We start from the raw sequence: 18845 nt of genomic DNA on the forward strand, positions 1-18845 counted from the left end.
TTTTCTGAATGTTTACTTTTTACATTTGAATCCTTAATCTATATGGAACTGACTTTTTATATTTGGTTTGAGATACATGTATAATTTCATTTTTCCCCAGTTTAATTTTGGTAAAGTCCAATCTATCAGTTTTTTCTTTTGTACTTTGTGCTTTTGGTGTTATCTCTAAGAATCAATTACCTAACTCAAGACCATGAAGATTTATTCCTATGTTTTATTGTAAGGATTTTATAGTCAAATCAATAGGCTAACTTCCCATATTAACAACTAGAAAAGGAGGCCGGGTGTGGTGGCTCACACCTGTAATCCTAGCACTTTGGAAGGCCAAGGCAGGTGAATCACTTGAGGTCAGGAGTTCGAGACCAGCCTGGCCCACTCTGCTCCTTTGGGGAAAAGTCCCTAAAGGTTGTTGTCATTATTCTGGGAATGGGTTCAGGCTTTTGAGAGCTGGGAGCCAGGGTGCGGCATCTTACCCGAGCTGGCTGAATGAGAGAGGAAGAGAGGCTCAGTCAGGACCAGGGAGAGCAGGTCCCAGGCAGAGGGGAGGTTAGGAGTCCAGGGCCAACAGAGAGGAGCAGGTGTGGGGCTGTGAGCAGGGACAGTGACCCTGGCAGCCTCAGGCCACTGAAGCCAGCCCTCACCTCCTGCTGTGTAGGCCTGGCCCCTGCCAGGCTGTGGGAAATACTCCTCTTGGTTTGCATTTCAGGAAGGCTGGACACGCCCTTTGGGAAACACTGGAGACATGCTTGTTCCCAGAGGGGCTGAGAGCTTGGGCGTCGGGGGCTCCCAAGACCACCACGCACCTCTGCTTACCTGGTAACACAGCAAGCAGCTTGCCCACCTGCTTCTAACCCCAAGGTGTGAATGGGCAAGTTTCCCAGTTTGAGGAACTCTCTTGGGCCACATCCATTCAGCCCAAGAGGCCCCAGAATCATCAAACCCTCTACTTCATCAGGTGCGTTCACCTATTTCCCAGGTCATCTGGCTCTTACTGAATGGCTCCCACATTCCTGACAGCAAAGTCAGTGGAACCATCCTATGCTTGGAACACGTTTGAAGGCCTCGCGCGGAAGGGCTGGGCCTCGGGGCACCACCCTGTGGTCACCTGGAAGCCCTGCAGCCAGCTCACTTTGTAAGCAGGAACGCCTGGCTGGCCTGGACCAACCCCTCTGTCTCATCCATCACTCTTGGATGCCCAGCTTGCTTCAGGCCATACAGTCCATCTCCAGAGGCTGTGGCAGCCACAGCACAAACCTAGTACATGAAGTCAAGTGCAGAGGGCTCCGAAAATGCGATGCCTCCGAAAAGAGAGCCTCCAGGCGCTCTTGCCCTTTTCGGCCCTCATCCATTCAGCAGGTGCTGGCTAAGTGCTTGTGCCTGCCCAGCTCCCATCTGGGCAGCAAGGAGACAGCATGAACTGGGCAGATGTGGTCCCTCTCAGGGAAGTGCCTTGCCAGGGACTGACAGAAACAGTCCCTGCCCCACAAGTAAATCATCACTACCGATTGCAACAAACGCATGGAAGGAAATAACCAGGGAAAGATGATAGAAACCAGTGCGGGGAGGGTGGGAGACATCTTTGTCTTTGACATCTCTGTTTTTTGTTGTTTTTTTTGAGATGGAGTCTCACTCTATTGCCCAGACTGGAATGCAGTGGCCTGATCTTGGCTCACTGCAACATCTGCCTCCCAGGTTCAAGCGATTCTCCTGCCCCAGCCTCCTGAGTAGCTGGGATTACAGGTGCCCACCACCACACCCAGCTAATATTTGTAGTTTTAGTATAGATGGGTTTTCGCCACGTTGGCCAGGCTGGTCTCAAACTCCTGACCTCAGGTGATCCACCCTCCTCAGCCTCCCAAAGTGCTGGGATTACAGGCGTGAGCCACCGCGCCCGGCCTTGTCTTTGACATCTTCGGATGTCACCGTTGTAGAAGGTTTGTCCAAGGGAGTGGCAATGGAGCCATGCCATGCCGGCTGCAGGAACATAGCCACTGTGAATGTCTGAGGCTGAAGGGAGCTGGCAGCCTGGGGAACTGAGAGGGAAGGGTGGAGCAGAGCACGGTGCCCAAGGGCACTGGAGACTGGCAAGGACTGGGCCATGCAGGAAGGCTGGGCCAGGAGGTTTCATTCCATGTGCTGCGGGAAGCCCTGGGAAGGGGTTGGGCATTTTTTAAATGCCCCTCTGGCTGGTGGGATTGCGTACCCAGGAGAAGGAGTCAGATTAGGAGGCTGTGATTATGGTGCTGGCAGGAAGCAATGGTAGCCTGGTGACATGGTGCCAGTAGGGCCCAAGAGAACTGGTGGGGAGTGTGTTTTAAAGTCCTGTAGATGAGCTTGATGTGACCTGTCCCGCTAGCAAGGAGATCAGTCTCCGGAATGCTGCCATTCCCGCTCTGCCACCCCATCTGGAGACCATGGATGGTGCCATGGGTTCAGGGTCCTGCGGGACTGCCTCAGCTGGACTACCGCCTCACCAGCCGGGTGGTTCAGACACACCACACACCCTCCCAGGGACCTCAGGGGAAGCTCAGTACACGTTAGAGCTCTTTCTGCCAGAACAGTTTATCTCTGTTCTGACCTGGGGAAGGTCAGAAGAGGACGTGACCCTGGGCATGGTAGCCTTTCTGGGCCTCAGTTTCCTCATCTGTAAAATGCACCTAGTGAGGTTGAAGCAGGGGTTACATGATGGTCTGGGGAACGCATTCATGGAGCTGCCAGCGCATGATGAGTGCTCAGGGAGGGAGCGATGGTTACTCTTACAGCCCCTCCTTCGTCTCGTCTGGGCTGCACCTCACGCCAGTCCCCAGGGCTCTGCTCTCAGGACCTCAGGCTCTCAGAATAATAATCCCAGCCTGAGCTTCCCTGGAGGCAGCTTGGACATGAGTGTGAGGAAAGGCAGCAAAAGCTGGGAGGAGCAGACAAAGACACAGAGCTTTCTCCCGCCACTGTCAAGTGTGTTGACGCTTTTGACTCCGTGAGCCATACACAAATATCCAATGGTGTGAAAGAGCCCAGGGTGAGAGGTCAGTCTGTCTGCCGCTCCTGCCCTCTGGCCATTCAGCCCCGCTACTCAGAAGCAACCCTGATGATCACTTCCTTGCACCCACACCTAGAGATGTCCTGTTTATACAAACAAAAGTCTACAAATCATTTCTACTGCATGCCATTCTATACCCTTTTAAAATGCAGCAATACGCCCTGGAGATCGTTCCATCTCAGAACTTACAGAACATTACCTTTTTCACAGCTGCATAGTATTCCATTTGCAGCTGTACCATCCTCTATTTAATCAGTTCTATCTGTGCCATTTCTAATACTTTTACTATCTCAACACTTCTGTGATAAGGACTGTTTTTATACCCCTCTCCTTTTACATATGTGTTAACATAGCTTCAGAATACATTTCTAGGAGGATAATTGCTGTGGCAATTGGCATACATTTTAAATCTTACTAAGTATTGCCAGATCACTCCCTAGAGAGAAGGTTCCAATTGATCCTCTCACCAGTGTGTAAGGTGACTGTCCTCATTGCCCTTCACACAGTAGGTCATGAGACTTTTTTCATTTTTTTAATCTGATATGATCATAATTCTAACCTTCGCTTCTTTTATTATGAAGATTAGCACTTGTAGCTACAGAAGTTAATCCTTGTTCATAATCCAGATATTTCAAGGCTATTTGTATTTTCTGTTCTGTGACTTCTTCATTCATATCTTTGGATATATTGTTTCTACTAAGTTGCTGATGTTTTGAGAGATGTCTTGTACGAATGTTTTTATGTCAAGGTATCTAGCTTTTGTGACCTGAGTTAGATATATGTTTCCTAGGTTGGCTTTGTTTTTGAGCCAGAGTCTCACTCTGTCACCGAGGCCAGGGTGCAGTGATGTGATCTCGGCTCACTGCAAACTCTGCCTCCCAGGTTCAAGCAATTGCCCTGCCGCAGCCTCCCGAGTAACTGGGATCACAAGCACACGCCAGCACAGCTGGCTAATTGGTTTTTTGTTTTGTTGTTTTGTTTTGTTTTGTTTGGGTTTTTTTGTATTTTTAATAAAGACAGGGTTTCACCATGTTGTCCAGGCTGATCTTGAACTCCTGACCTCAAGTGATCTGCCTGCCTCAGCCTCCCAAAGTGCTGGGATTATAGGCACGAGTCACGGCGCCTGGCCTAGGTTGGCCTTTGACTTTGCTTCCAAAACTTTCTGCCTTGCAGACATTTTTTGGGTTTATATGGTTGGATCAAGCCTGTCTTTTATGGCTTCTGGATTACAAACCATAGGTGGAAAAGCCTGCCCTCTCCAAGGCTAGAAAGGAGTATTCCCACGTTTTCTTGTAGGATTTTTATAGTTTTCTTAACCTGTAAAATCGTTGATCCTTTTGAAATTCATCCTGGTTGATGCTGAGGCAGGGATCCAATTTCATTGTTTCGTGGTAACTAGCGCTTATAACACATCTCCCCCTACTGTTCCCAGAGGTTCAGGTGTGCAGGCCCTGGGGAGGGAGCTAGGTAGCGATTTGGGGCAGCAGATCACCATGTGGAGGGCACCACTGGGTTCGGGCCTTTGTCTTAGGAACAAGACGATGAGGAGGGAAGTGTCAGGATCAGATCTGCATTTTGAGGAACATGACCCTGGCCCCAGAATGGGAGACTGGGGTGGCGATGGGGCGTCATTCTTGAAGCCATCTCTGATCCCAGGTGCACCCATCTCATTGCTAGTCGGTGCCAGCCCCTGGGTCACCAGCGCTCTCTCCCACAGTGCTTCTGGGTGAATTCTTAGGAATCTTGATAGCCACATAGAAGCCCCTTACACAGCCTGACCTCTGGACTCCATGGCCTCCTCTCCTCTGATAGACTTGGCCTCCTCTGACCACAACCTCTCCCTCCCGAGGTCTTGCCCGATATAAATGCAGCATCCACAGATTCTCAGTTCACAAATTCCAGCCCACTCCCTCTCCCTGACCCCTACAACCCTTCTGTCTCCAGCCTTCAGATCCATGGATCCCAGGCCCTTGCCCCTCACCCCTCCAGCTGGAATCCTGCCAGCTGCCCCATGCCAGACCTCCCTGCTCCTCCCTCCTCCCTCGTTCTCACTCAGCAAAAGCCCCACCCCAGACGGAACCCAGCCCCCTCCACATGCTCCACTCGGTGTGTGCAGATTACCCAGCTGGAGAGAAACGCCCCCAGCCCCCGTAGCCCTTTCTGCCGCCTGGCTGAGGCCACATTGTCCAACCCATTCAGCCTCTCCCGCTCAGTCCCCCAACACCTCCTGCACTGTCATCACCTGAGGCTGACGGCCTTGCTTCCTGCTTCACTGGGAGAGTTGGCACCATCAGAAGAGAACTTGCCTGAACTCCCACCTCCATGGCACATGCCTGGCAGCACCAGGCACTCTTCCTCCTGCCATCTCCACAGATGGACTGTCCAGGCCCCCATCTGTGCCAGCGCCAGGAGCCAGCCCTTCTCACCTCCTCAAGAACGTTGCCCCAGGAATCTCCCCTTCTCCCCCAACGCCGAATCCTCTCTCTCTGCTGGACCACTCACCTCCTACAAACACGTGGCCATGTCGCTCATCCTAAAGAAATACCCATCGCCAGGCCCCACCCCCACAAAGCAACTGTTGATTTCCTCCCCTTTGCTGCAGAGCTCCTCAAAAGCACCCGCTGTCCGCATCCCTCACCCCCCTTCTCTCTGAAACCCTCTCCCATCAGACCCCACTCCTGTCACTCCCCAGACGTGCGTCTGCATTGCTGCGTCCAGTTCCTGGTCTTCTTACTTGACCCATCTGCAGGGCAGTTCCTTTGCCCCGTGCACAGGCGATCGCTCCCTCCTGGGACACTTTCTCCACTTCGCTTCCAGGACTTCCTGATCTCCTCTTTACTTCCAGCCGTGCCACGTGTGCCAAGCTTCTGACCCCTTCAGCTGAGCCTGTCCCACCACTATCTCCCCACCGCTGTTGATGGCAGCCCCATCCTTTCAGTTGCTCAAGCCAAAACTAGGGAAATCCTTTGGCTGTGCTGTCAGAATCAATCCAGAACCCAACCACATCCAGCACTTCTACTGCCACCACCAGCTGTGAGCCACCGTCCTCTCTCCTCTGCAGCATGCGGTAGCCTCTGCATTCTACCCCTGCCACCCCACACCGGGGGATCTTTAAAATATGAGCCAGGTCACATCCTCTCTCTGCTCAAGGCCCTACCCAATTGCCCCACCTCATTGCCCCTCTGAAGCCGCCTCCCACTGTTTCTTGCTGTGAGGGAGAGAGCGGAGGAAGGGCAGAAGTAGAAGGGGGTGTGCGACCAAGGGATGGCTTTGCCATCCGAGGAATTAGAGCGTGTTTCAGAGCTGTTGGGCAGGACTTGTGTGAGAGGGCAAGTGTGACTGAGATCCAGAGGGACTGTGGATGGGGCCAGGCTCTGGGCAATACAGAGGGGACAGTGGCCTAATTGAAGGTGGGGTCAGTTCCTCTGAGTTAACCTGAAGGCACGGAGAGGAGGGCAGGTGTGGGTGCAGGTGCAGGAACAGATCGAGGGGGAGGGGCAGGTGGAAAGGCAGGTCCAGGTATAGGCATAGTTGCAGATGCAGGTGCAGGCACGGGGGAGGTACAGATGCAGGTGCAGGCTGAGGTGCAGGTACAGGCACAGATGTGTACAACCGGTGTTGGAAAGGTGATGGTGAACCTTTCCGGCAGCTTTTGTTTGCTTTGGAAAATAGGAATCAAGGTCATTGGCTGACAGTGAGGAGTCAGCTCAATGGGATGTCCAGGTTGCCAGCATCTTGCTCTGCTCTGCCTCTGATCTAGACTTGGGGAAACCACTGTCCCCCATGTCATCATTCTTGGGTATGAGTACATCAGTGTTTCAAGCCAAAAATCCTTGTCATCTCTCTCCTTCCTCTATGCACTGCTGCTGTGCGAGCCCCATCTCTCCTCTGACCAACATCTCCTGAGTCTCCATTCTCCCCTTCACCCACCAGCACCTGCACAGGGACACCTCGGCGCATCTCCAGGTGCACTCTTGTCCCTCCCCATCACTCCTCCATGCAGAACCCTTCACTGACTCCCCTTCACCCTTAGAACCAAGCCCCCCAGACCATGACATGGAAACAAACCCCCAGGCTTGGCCGGCCCTGCCTTCTCTGGCCCTCCCTCACTGCAGCAGCCTTCACTTCTCCTGGCTCCTCAAAAGCCCATGATCTTGGCATGTTCTGAGCTTGTCCATCTCTGCAACACTCCTCCCTCCTCTTTTCTCACCCTCTGGACTCGGCCCAGCCTGGGTCAGGGCCCTTGTGCTGTGCTTGGAGCTTCCTGGCCTTCTCCCTGTGTAGATGTCCTCTTCGGGATCTGTCTGCTTCATCAACATTCATGAGTCAGGGCTCTTGCCTCTTGCACTCACTACTGGTCCCGTGAGTTACCCCCATGGCTCCTGGCTCATAGTTGGGACATATAAATCATGCTGGTCACTGACTGCTGGGTGCTGCCTCCCCGGGTAACCTCGAGTGAGGTTTGGGGTCTGGTTTGCCAGCGGCATGGCTCAGTGCACAGCGCCTAGGGCTGGCAGAGTTGGGAGACCTCCTTCCATCCAGCACACGCTCACTCCACCCCTAATCAACAATGTGGCCCCACACAAGTCGCGGCTCTGTGAGCCTCTGCGTTATCCGCTGTCCGATGGAGACGTTCATCAGACCTCTCACGAAAGATGGTTGGGAAGGTCAAATGCAATAATGGGTATGCTACATGCCTTGCAAGCTGTGAGGTGAAGCCCCCGTGGGCCTCATCAGGGTTCTCTGTGAGCCCTCACCTGGTAGACAAGTCTCAGCCACAGCCCCAGCCCCTGCTACTCCTCATGCATTTCTAACCCTGGGGCTGGGCAGCAGGAACCCCTCCCCCAAAAAGCCTGTTCAGCCACACCCATCTGCTGTTCCTCCCAGTATTCTCTCTGTCCAAAATGTTTGCTCCCCTGTCTCCCCTCAGTAGAAACTAACCATCCCCTCAGGAGCATCAGAGCTTGTTCTTTAAGTAGGAACAAGTTCTGATTCCTACTCAGCGCCAGAACCCAAAGCTGCCTGGTGACATGAGTGCATACACCCATGCCTGTGGGAATTGTCACCACCACCCCTGGGACCACCCCGGGCTCTCCAAGAGCAAAGGTGCTCCTTCTGCTCTGCCCCCAGCTTCAGGCCATGGCAGGAAACAGCCATGGCAACATCAAAGCCTTCCAGGGAGAAGTGGCCAGGAGCCGTGCTGAGGACGGGCGAGGGGACTCTGCCTTCGACGCTGACTGTGGCTTCTCTGCTTGTGTTTTGCAGGTCCTCCAGTAAGTGTCCTGGACTGTGCTGTCTACTTCTGAAAGATAAGATGTTCGGTTCTCTCTCTGTTGCAATTCCATGAACATAATTTTGGTTAGGGAGGTGTGTCCTCAAGAAAAAATCAGTCCTATTAAAAAGCGGCCAGGCGCAGTAGCGCACACCTGTAATCCCAGCACTTTGGGAGGCCAAGGTGGACAGATCACTTGAGGTCAGGAGTTCGAGACCAGCCTGGCCAACATAGTGAGACCTCATGTCTCCTAAAAATACAAAAATTAGCCAGGCATGGTGGCGGGTGCCTGTAATCCCAGCTACTTGGGAAATCGAGGCATGAAAATTGCTTGAACCCAGGAGGCAGAGGTTGCAGTGAGTCGAGATGGAGCCACTGCACTCCAGCCTGGGCAACAGACAGAGCGAGACTCCGTCTCAGAAACAAAAACAAAAAAATGTGTTTTGGGGGAAAAAAATCAGTCCTATACAGGAGTCATGTTGTTTTTTAATTTGTAGATGAATGCAGGCACAGAATTCCACAGGCTTGACCTGTACACTGAAACGTTCTGTGACCATTTTCCTAGCAAGAGAGCCAGCGCACAAGCCTGGCTGTTCCTTGCCAAATCTTGGGCTCCCCTTGGTACACAGAGATGCTAGCGCCATGCCCATAGTTTTAAAATGCTCTGTGGGCCGGGCGTGGTGGCTCACGCCTGTAATCCCAGCACTTTGGGAGGCCGAGACGGGCGGATCACGAGGTCAGGAGATCAAGACCAACCTGGCTAACACGGTGAAACCCCGTCTCTACTAAAAAATACAAAAAACTAGCCGGGCGAGGTGGCGGGTGCCTGTAGTCCCAGCTGCTCGGGAGGCTGAGGCAGGAGAATGGCGTAAACCCGGGAGGCGGAGCTTGCAGTGAGCTGAGATCCGGCCACTGCACTCCAGCCCAGGCGACAGAGCGAGACTCGGTCTCAAAAAAAAAAAAATGCCCTGTGGCAGTTGATGTTTCTAAATGCTGCGGTGCCCCATGCTATGGCAGAAAGGGCTGCAGAGGACGGGCAGTTGTCCCAGGAATGAGTCGGGCTTGACCAGACCCTGGGGTTCGTTTTTCTTCTTTGCCAGAATGTGGCTCAGACAGCTGAGACCTTGTGAGCACAGCTGGCTGGTGAGGGCGTTGCATGGGAGCAGGAGGGAGATGTCACTGCATTTGTGAGGGATGTGAAGGGTATGAGGGAAGCACTGGGTGGCTCCGTTGAACTTCTGGCCGGCCAGAGGCAGCTTTGAATGCAGGGATTGCACGTGGCCTCAGAAATCCCATTCATTCTCCAGGGCAAAGGATGTGCCTGCCTTTGATTCACGCTGTCAGTTTTTCAGAGCCCGATAAATCCCAACTAATCCATTCAAGAAGCACACTGACAGTCAGCTAGAGCCAAAACCAGACTTCTCAAGGAATTTCTTTCAGATGAACCATTTTATTTTTTACTTCCACATACCGTGATTCGTTTCCTGGTCGGTGCCCTTCAGAACCTGGGCTTCTCGGTGCATGTAGCCCCACCGTGAGCCACGCAAGCCAACAGGATTGTGTTGATCTATTGGCCTCAAGCAATGTTTGGCAGCTGAGTTCTTCCTGGCTGTCTCAGGGAGGCTGGCGTGGGTGAACTTGCTGAAGTACCTAACGCCGGGGGCTATGGAGTGTTTTTTGTTTGTTTGTTTGTTTGTTTTTTTAACTTGGCAGTGAAAATATTAAATGGATTAAACAAATGCAGAAATTCTCGAGCTGCAAAACCTGCAAGGGTCTGACCGAGGAGATGGGTGCCAAAGTGTGGCACCCAGGCAGGGTGGTCACTGCTCCAGGGACCAGAACTAGGGGGCAGAGAAGCCTCCGGCCACAGTGAACACCCCCCGTAGTCCTGGCTTCTAAGGCTCGCTTTCTTGGTTCACCCCATCCCAGTGGCAACTGAGAGGAAGCAGGCTGTCTTCCAGGCCTCTCTGCAGGCGCAGTTTAAGGAGCATTTGCGGTTCCTGGTTGGGTCATGTGGCTGTGGCTCCACCCTCCAGAACCCCACGTCCCCACGTGGCATTTACTCTTTGCCCGGCCAGCGTGGGGAGGACACTCATGTGACTATGCCTGGGACCCCGATAAAGCCCCGAGGCTCCTGGTCCCACCAGCCTGGCCCTCCGAGGCAGGAAAGGGCTGCTCTGCCCCCAAGACCCCTGGAGCCCTTGAGTCCTCCCCTCAGAGCAAGTCACCAGCCAGCTGTCGGGGGCGGCGCGGGACTGGGCCCCGGCTGAGCTGTCGGGGGCGGTGCGGGACTGGGGCCCTGACTGAGCTCTAAGTGTTGCCATATGGTTTCTGCCGAAAGTCTGATTATTAATGACGTATTAATTACCACAGGGGCAATCAGGACGAGATGGCTACCCGGTAATTTGTCATTTATTTTTTGCTCTCTTCGCCCTTTTCTCTTAAACCAATACTCTTTCCCTGAGCCTTGATTTAACTCTGTCTGCGCTCCTGTCTCCTCCTCGTCTCCTCTGCTCCTCAGCAGTAGTGGTCTTTCTGTGGAGGGGATTCGCGTGAGCTCCAGGGCTGCACAGATCTCCAGGGCTGCCCTGGAGGCAAAGCAGAGCACCTCGCTCAGGTGTCTGGGTGGCACTGAGTCCACCTAGCACTGCTTCTTCAGTAAGTCCAGCCAAGAGCCAGCAGTCCAGCCCCCGCACTGTGGTGTGCTCCACTGGACAGGCTGGGCCTCTTCCCAGTGGGCGGAGGACTCCCTGTCCCAGCCACCACTCCTCGTCATCACTCGATAACAGGAGACTGGCTGGTTCCAGTTTGGCCTTGTGGTGTCATCCCTTGGCAGATCTCTTAAAATTAACCCAAAAGTTAGCACATTCTTGGAATACATGTCCCAACCCAGGCCAAGTGAGTGCCACATCAGCAGCAAGACACAGTGTGGCTGTGCCACCGCCAGGTCCTGCACAGGGGTTGAGGGTCGTGGCAGCAGCATCCGGAGGTCCTGAGACATCAGAAAGAACAGGGGGAGCCCAGCAGAAGAAGAGATTGGCAGGGCCATCAAGGGAGGGGCAGATTCATTCTGTGCCTCCAGGGCAGGAAGACGCAAGGAGGGAAATGCTGGCTGATTCAGGGGCCAGATCTGTGCAGTCAGGACGGCTGGCAATGAAGAGGGGTGGTCCCTGGTCCTGCAGTGGAGGAGAGGAGTCCAGCCCCAGCACCAGGGAGACTTGGCATGGCGTCCACTCTGCTTCCTCCTGGCTGAGTGACCTTAGAGAATGTGCTCACCTTCTCTGAGCTTTAATTTTCTGCTCTGTGAATGCAGAGATGAAGGCACAAAATGTGTCACAAACCCAGCCTTCCAGGACTTGGTGGTAACTCTGGGGAACATTGACTTAATGCCAGAGTGGCCCCGTGCTGGGCTGAGTAAAGTTTGGGATCTCCCAGGCAGTCAGGGCAGCTCCCCCAGCAGCAAACAGCCTGGCCTCTCAGACTCCGCGGAAGTAAGAATGCAATGTGAAAAACAGCTGTGATCCACCCTCATCCCATGGCACACACTGGGGTTAGGGCCCTGCCATAGTCCCCAGCTGCTCTTCTGACTAGGCAGGGTCAGGCTTCCGTCTCCTGGGCACGGCAGCCCGGACCTTTGGGTGTCCAGCGTCTTGAGGAAGCACAGGCTTTTGCTGCAAAGTTCATCCCCGTGTCTTGGCATTATTCGCTGTACCAGTACCAGCTCGGGAGGACCGGAGACTAACAGAACCACTCCTGGCACGACCCAGTTCCCTTTGCCCCAGTTACTTTGTATTCACAGGTCCAGAGGGGAGAGGGGGGAGTGGGTGAGCGGTTTTCTCTCCCTCTTCTCCGTTGTTTCCTCTGAGCAAATAGTGACCCAGCAGTCTACAGCCACAGCCTCAAGCATCAGAGAAGATGCTGCCTGCTTCCCCAGGGGAGGGGCAGGGGGCTTGTTCTCAGTCACACCAGAGCAGCTGCCAGGGTCTGCGTCCCACAGAGGCCTCTTCTCCCTCACTCCTTCCTCCCAGGACCCAGCTGGGTGGGGTGGGCAGCTGGCCCTGCGGCCGACAGGCAGGAGGCTGGGTGTGGATTAAGTAGCTGGGCATGGTTCTCATCTCTGCAGCTTACTTGCTGTGAAGCCTTAGGAAAGGAAAGCCCCTTGGCTTAGAGCACCCAGAACGTGAGTCAGGGCAAACCCGGGGCTGCTGTCCCTGGGGCCGTGACAGGACTGTCGGGAATTAAAGATAAAGTTGAGTGTGGAGGTGGTATCGGGCTCCCTCACACCTGGGCCTGGCCTGGAGAAAGAGCGCTGTCACTGTCGGGGCTGGGAATGGACAGATGGATGTGTGTGGAGCCCCGCGGGTGTCCCTCAGGCTTGACACTGGGAGCTTTCTTGGAAGGAAGAGAGTTGGGGTCCAGCAAGCCCCCCCACTTCCTGTGTGTAGGCAGCTCTGGCAGCCGTGCCACTGGTCCTACCAGCAGCTCCCCAGTCACTGGGAAGCCTGAGCAGGCTGGGCCTGGTGAGGGGTGAGGGGACCCCTCAAAGTCTCTGGGAAGCTAGTATCACAGCCCATGATGGCCTCCCTGAGGTCACCCAGCCCCAGCTTACACGCAGACCCCCGTTTCCACACGGAGATCAGCGTCTTCCCTGGGTGGGCTGGATTCAGGGCGTTCCTGTCGCCAGCACCAGGAGCAAGCCCAGCTGTGCGCCTCCAAGCCCCTCCTCCTCGCATCGCCACCCGGGCCATTCCTTCTGCAAGACCCACGGGTGGGGCAGACGCCCTGCTCAGCGTCCCCTGCAGGAGAAAAAGCAGCCCCATTTGAGGAAGAGGGGCATCTTTTGCAGGCTCCTGGGCCCAGGTCCTGAGCAGAAATTCCTGTCTCTTGGCCTGTGGAGGACAGGAGGGCTCTGCCCAGCTCTCAGCCTGAGGTGTATTTGCAGATGGCTCCATGTGGTCATCCCAGAGGCTAGGGTGACTGCCTCCTGCTAAAGGGCCTGGCCACCTCCGAGGCCCCTCGTGCAGAGGATCACCGTGGCTTTGAGTCAGTCACCTGCGTGGACCTGGGCCGGCTACTTGACCTCTGGGGCCTGGGGAGATGACACCTGCAGAGCTGGGGTTAAATGAGTGTCAGGCACAGAGGCCACATCCAGTCCTGTATGTGGCAGCCCTTCCATAAATCCCGCTGTCTTTCCTCGTCGTTGACAGTCTCAAGAGAAGAAAAGATGGGTTTCAGAAAGCGTTCTAATCTACCCAGTATAAAATTGCAATATTTGGAAAAACAACGTAGAGAATGGTCAGTTTTAGAAAAAGGTTTTGTTTGTTTGTTTTTGTAGCTTAGTAAACTTCTGGACCGGCCTCAGGGAGGACTTCTTTTTTTTTTCTCTTTGTGCCTGTATCTTATCCCTTTGTAAGAGCAAGGATCGAGTCCGGCCGGGGGCGGTGGTGGAGACTGTCAGTGCTTTTCTGGATTAACTCAGGCCAGTTCCCTCAGCTGAAGCCAGGTCCGTATGTGGACCTGATAGGAGTGGCTGGAGGACACGGGGCAGAGAGGCCACCCACATCTGTGGGGCAGGTTGTGGACTTGAGGAAGTCAGAGCCGACAAGGGCCCGGCTCGCCCTGTCCATGCCCTCCTTGTACAGAGGCTGGCCTGTCCTCTCTGCTCCCAAGGATTCATTAACAGCCTCTTCTGATTACAACAAAAAGCATGTTTATCGTAAAACATTTGGACAGTAGAGAAAAACACAATGAGAAAGCATCTCTAATTCTGCCACTCACAGATAAGTCTTCTTATCTTGGTGATTGTTCTAGTATTTCTTTTTTTTTTTTTTTTTTTGAGGCGGAGTCTTGCTCTGTCGCCCGGGCTGGAGTGCAGTGGCCGGATCTCAGCTCACTGCAAGCTCCGCCTCCCGGGTTCACGCCATTCTCCTGCTTCAGCCTCCCGAGTAGCTGGGACTACAGGCACCCACCACCTCGCCCGGCTAGTTTTTTTTTGTATTTTTTAGTAGAGACGGGGTTTCACCGTGTTAGCCAGGATGGTCTCGATCTCCTGACCTCGTGATCTGCCCATCTCGGCCTCCCAAAGTGCTGGGATTACAGGCTTGAGCCACCGCACCTGGCCCTCTAGTATTCCTTATATGCAAGTTTGCTTTTATATTTATTGCCTTTAAAATAGAATTACAAGTGCCTTCTTAGCACAGTAGGCAGCACATCAGTCTCATAATTTGAAATACAATTACATTGGACTTTTTTTGTACTATTTTTTTCACTAAAGATAGCATGAGACTTTTTTTTCTGCATCATTAAAAATCCTTAGAGAATGTAATGGCTACATTGTATTTGTTCCGATATATCATTTATTTAACTAGTCTCAAAGTTAAATTATTTATATTGACAATTTTTCACCCTTACATTCAACATCCTGGGAATAAATATAGCTTATTTCCATGATTATCTCCTTAGAATAAATAACTGAAAGTGGAATTGCTGCACCAAAGGGTTTGCACATGTTTAAGGCTTTTGATCTACATTGCCAAATTGCCCTCCAGGAGACTATACTAATTTACATTCCCACCAACAATGAATAAATGCTGCCTATTTCCCCAAATGCTGGCCAACTGTGGGTATTATACTTTTAAAACTATGCCAATATAAGTTTTAAAATATACGCATATATGTATGAATATTGTTTTAATTTAGGGCATATTTTAATTAGAAGTAGTCAGAGATTAAAGTAGTTTTGATAAGGTTTGTGTAATCCTGTCACCTCGTGGTAAAGGTTGGAATTGCAGGCATAGGGTTTAAAGAGGAAATCACCCGTGTTTAAGACCTTTTGGATCCCAACTAGTCCAGGGACAGAAGATATCATGGAATCAACAGCATAGGGATAATGCTTAACTCAGAACATTGTGAATCAAAGGTTGGGCCTTCAGAGGAGCCCTAGGCATAGCACTCTTGCATTTTGGGGTAGTAATCAGTATTTATGTTGATAAAGTGATTTTGCCATCTCAGAAATAGGAGGCTTGCCTGTGTTCAATAAATCTGATGGGTGTCATACCCTGGCCTGGGCACTGGGGTAGCACAAAGATGGATCAGGCCCAGTCACAGTCTTTGGAGAACCATATGGGAACGGGAGTTTGCCCTGGGAGAGAGAGGAGTGAATAATTAGAAGCTCAATGTCATCTTCCTAGAGGTATCTTGTTTATTACAAGCCCTTTTTTCTTCTCTAAACTGTGATTTCTGACTAAGATGAAAGCACCTGTCACTCATGCAGGGCTTAATCTTGCCTAAACTTTTACTTTTACACAGAAAACATTAGACCTTCTCATCTCCTATTTACAATGTCACAATGTTGGCTTTTCCTCTTCTTTGGTAGTTTGATTGTCTTAACTCTTAACATTAGGCTTTAGTGACCTTCTGGTTTGTTTTACACATTCAGAAACCTATTTAAACTTTTCTTAGATATCATTTAATGTGCTTTAAAGAGAATAAAACAAGGATATGATGAGAGTATTGGCTGGGTGAATGGACAGGTATAATTTGGATTAAATAATCAGAAGGCTTGAAGTGAGATTTAAATGATGAAAAAGCTGCAGAGATCTTGGGGGAGATCCCAGCAGAGGAAAAAGCAAGTGTGCAGGTCATGAAGTTGGAGCAAGCTTTGTGTGTTCAGGTACACTCAAGGTCAGTGTGGCAGAGTGAGTGAGCAGGTGACAGGGAAACAATAGAAGGTGAAGCCAAAGAGGTCTCCCAGAGCTGCACCAAGTAGAACCAAGACAGAGGCAAGGGCTGGGGGATGGAACTTGACTCTGTGTTTATAGAAATCACGTGTCCTGGCTGGGCACAGTGGCTCATCCCAGCACTTTCGGAGGCTGAGGCAGATGGATCACTTGAGGTCAGGAATTTGAGATCAGTCTGGCCAACATGGTGAAATCCCATCTCTACCAAAAAAAAAAAAAAATCCAAAAACTAGCCAGGTGTAGTGGCACATGCCTGTAGTCCCAGCTACTTGGGAGGCTGAGGCAGGAGAATCACTTGAACCCAGGAGGCAAGTTGCAGTGAGCCGAGATCACACCACTGCACTCCAACCTGTGTGACAGAGCAGAGCGAGACCATGTCTTGAAAAAAAAAAAAAGAAAGAAATCACTTGTCCCCAGAGACAGACTACCAAAGGGCCGGAGATACCCCCCTCGCGATGCTTCCTTTGGGAACAGAGAAGAAAAGACTGTCACCCTTCATCTCCCAAAGCCCTTCCAGTGTGCCAGGGAAGCAGGTGCAAGTATTGAGTGCTTGCTGGGTGCACACTCATGCATGCCGTCCCACCATGGGAGGCTAGTTGTTTCAGTCCTACCTGATGGATAAGAAATCTGAGCTCAGAGGGTGACAGGACTTAGCTGAGACGTGGCCTGCTTGCATGCCAAAGGCTAGATTAGCACCCAGGCTATGTGACCCCACTCCCTCACACCAACCAGCCGGCCTCTCAAGCTGCCTACATTAGCAGGGCCGGGGCCAGGATGGTCTGCGTGTTGGCAGGAGAGTGCTTCTCAGACCACCCCAAGAAATGGATGCTTGGAGTGGATGTTTGGTTTCTCCTCCTCATACCTATCTGTATCCAGCCCAGCTGCTCCCTTCCCAACTACTGTATTCCACCCCTGGGATCAATTGTTAGGATGCTTTCCTGCTTTCTGAAAAAAGAAAAACAAAAACTAAGTCTAACTTAAACTTAAAAGTCTATTTCTTCATTTCACCTCCTCTCCTGTTCCTCATTCGTACCTCCATTCATACCTCTGTGTCATAGCCATTATTAGAAATTAGGGGGCGTGGCTGGGCGCGGTGGGTCACGCCTGTAATCCCAGCACTTTGGGAGGCCGAGGTGGGCGGATCACGAGGTCAGGAGATCAGACCATCCTGGCTAACACAGTGAAACCCCATCTCTACTAAAAATACAAAAAATTAGTCGGGTGCAGTGGCGGGTCCCTGTAGTCCCAGCTGCTCGGGAGGCTGAGGCAGGAGAATGGCGTAAACCCGGGAGGCGGAGCTTGCAGTGAGCCGAGATCACGCCACTGCACTCCAGCCTGGGCGACAGAGTGAGACTGACTGTCTCAAAAAAAAAAAAAGAGGAAGAATTTCTAAATCTTCCCCTGGTGATGAAATACCCAGCTCTGTCTCCCTGTCCAGGGTGTCTCTGCAGAGGAGCAGCTGAACAGAGCAGGGCATGCTCAGCCTGGGCAATATGGCCAAACCCCATCTCTTTTTTTTTTTTTTTTTTTTTGAGACAGTGTCTTCCTCTGTTGCCCAGGCTGGAGTGCAGCAGTGGCATGATCTTGGCTCACTGCAACCTTCACCTCCTGGGTTCAAGTGATTCTCGTGCCTCAGCCTCCCAAGTCGCTGGGATGACAGGCACGCGCCACCACTCCTGGCTAATTTTTTGTGTTTTTAATAGAGACAGGGTTTTGCCATGTTGCACAGGCTGGTCTCAAACTCCTGAGCTCAGGCAATCTGACCACCTCGGCCTCCCAAAGTGCTAGGATTACAGGCATGAGCTGCCGATCCTGGCCAAAACCCCATATGTTTTAAAAAATAAAATTTTAAATCAATCAATTATTAAAAAGTAGAAAAGGCCTCCCTGCCTACAGGGCAGAAACTGGAGGAAGGGGTGCGGTTAGGAGGCGGTTGCACTAATTTGCTAGTGAAGCCTGAATGAGAAACGAGGGCTGGCAGGTGCTGCAGGTCAGCTCTGAGCAGGTCCGGAACCACACACACTGCACCTCCTGGTCCCGGAGTGCCGTGCCCAAGCCCCTCTGGAGTCCAGGGAGCGGTAGCTGCACTTCATCTCCGGCCTCAGTCCTGGGAGCAGCGACAGCCAAGGCCCCAGAGGACTGAGAGCTCTGGGCTGAAATGTGGTCTGTGAGACGGGGCCTCAGCCTGGGACCAATTTCAAAATCAAGAACTCAGATGGACAGTTTGGAATTAATCAAGTGAACAAAAAAGGCCCACGGAGCACCACACTTTCACATGCTCTCTTGCACTCTTGTAGTTCAAAAACAGCTTTGATGGTAAAAATGTTATCAGTTAAACGATTTATCTGAAATATCCCAGATTCATCTGTTTTTAGATTTCAACATCCTCCATCTCATTTTCGTCTGACCCCTGCAGAGCTGCCCCGCAACATCCAGATTCTAGTGGAGCTGGGACGAGATGAAAGCAGACTCCGGAGTCCCCGATAATGGCACCCAGACTGGAACCTCAGGGAGATGCACCCACGGCCACCATGCTGGCCGTTCTCCCCAGGGCCCTGAGCCAGCACAGGGCAGGTGTCTCTTGAGTCCAGCCCCTTGTCTTGGTCCAGCACTCTGTCCACAGTGTCCCCATGAGTGTCCCATGTGAGGCAGCCCAGTCACAGGAGGCAGCCACCCCAGGTCAGCGGGGCCTGGGCTGCTGCTCCACCCTCGGCTCCCAGATGCCTCCTGTATCTCCTGCAGTTTTTTGCATCCTCCTGGCAGCAGCCCAGGTACCTTCTGTCCACACCTAGCTCTG

The 18845-nt window shown here is 52.3% G+C and overlaps 1 protein-coding gene across 5 annotated transcripts in view; it reads left to right on the forward strand.

Moving 5' to 3' along the window:
- COL23A1 (collagen type XXIII alpha 1 chain) overlaps nt 1-18845 on the forward strand; it is a 353238-nt gene that overhangs the window by 291163 nt on the left and 43230 nt on the right. For 4 of the 5 annotated variants that reach the window (XM_030926648.1, XM_030926647.1, XM_010361876.2 and 1 more), the window contains exons 4-5: nt 8303-8310; nt 10683-10709. In XM_030926648.1, coding sequence (XP_030782508.1) covers nt 8303-8310; nt 10683-10709 — 35 coding nt within the window. The remainder of the gene's footprint in view (nt 1-8302; nt 8311-10682; nt 10710-18845) is intronic. The other variant, XM_030926649.1, reaches the window with a different exon arrangement.

Source organism: Rhinopithecus roxellana, chromosome 3 (genome assembly GCF_007565055.1).
Source record: "Rhinopithecus roxellana isolate Shanxi Qingling chromosome 3, ASM756505v1, whole genome shotgun sequence".
Classification (NCBI taxonomy): domain Eukaryota; kingdom Metazoa; phylum Chordata; class Mammalia; order Primates; family Cercopithecidae; genus Rhinopithecus; species Rhinopithecus roxellana.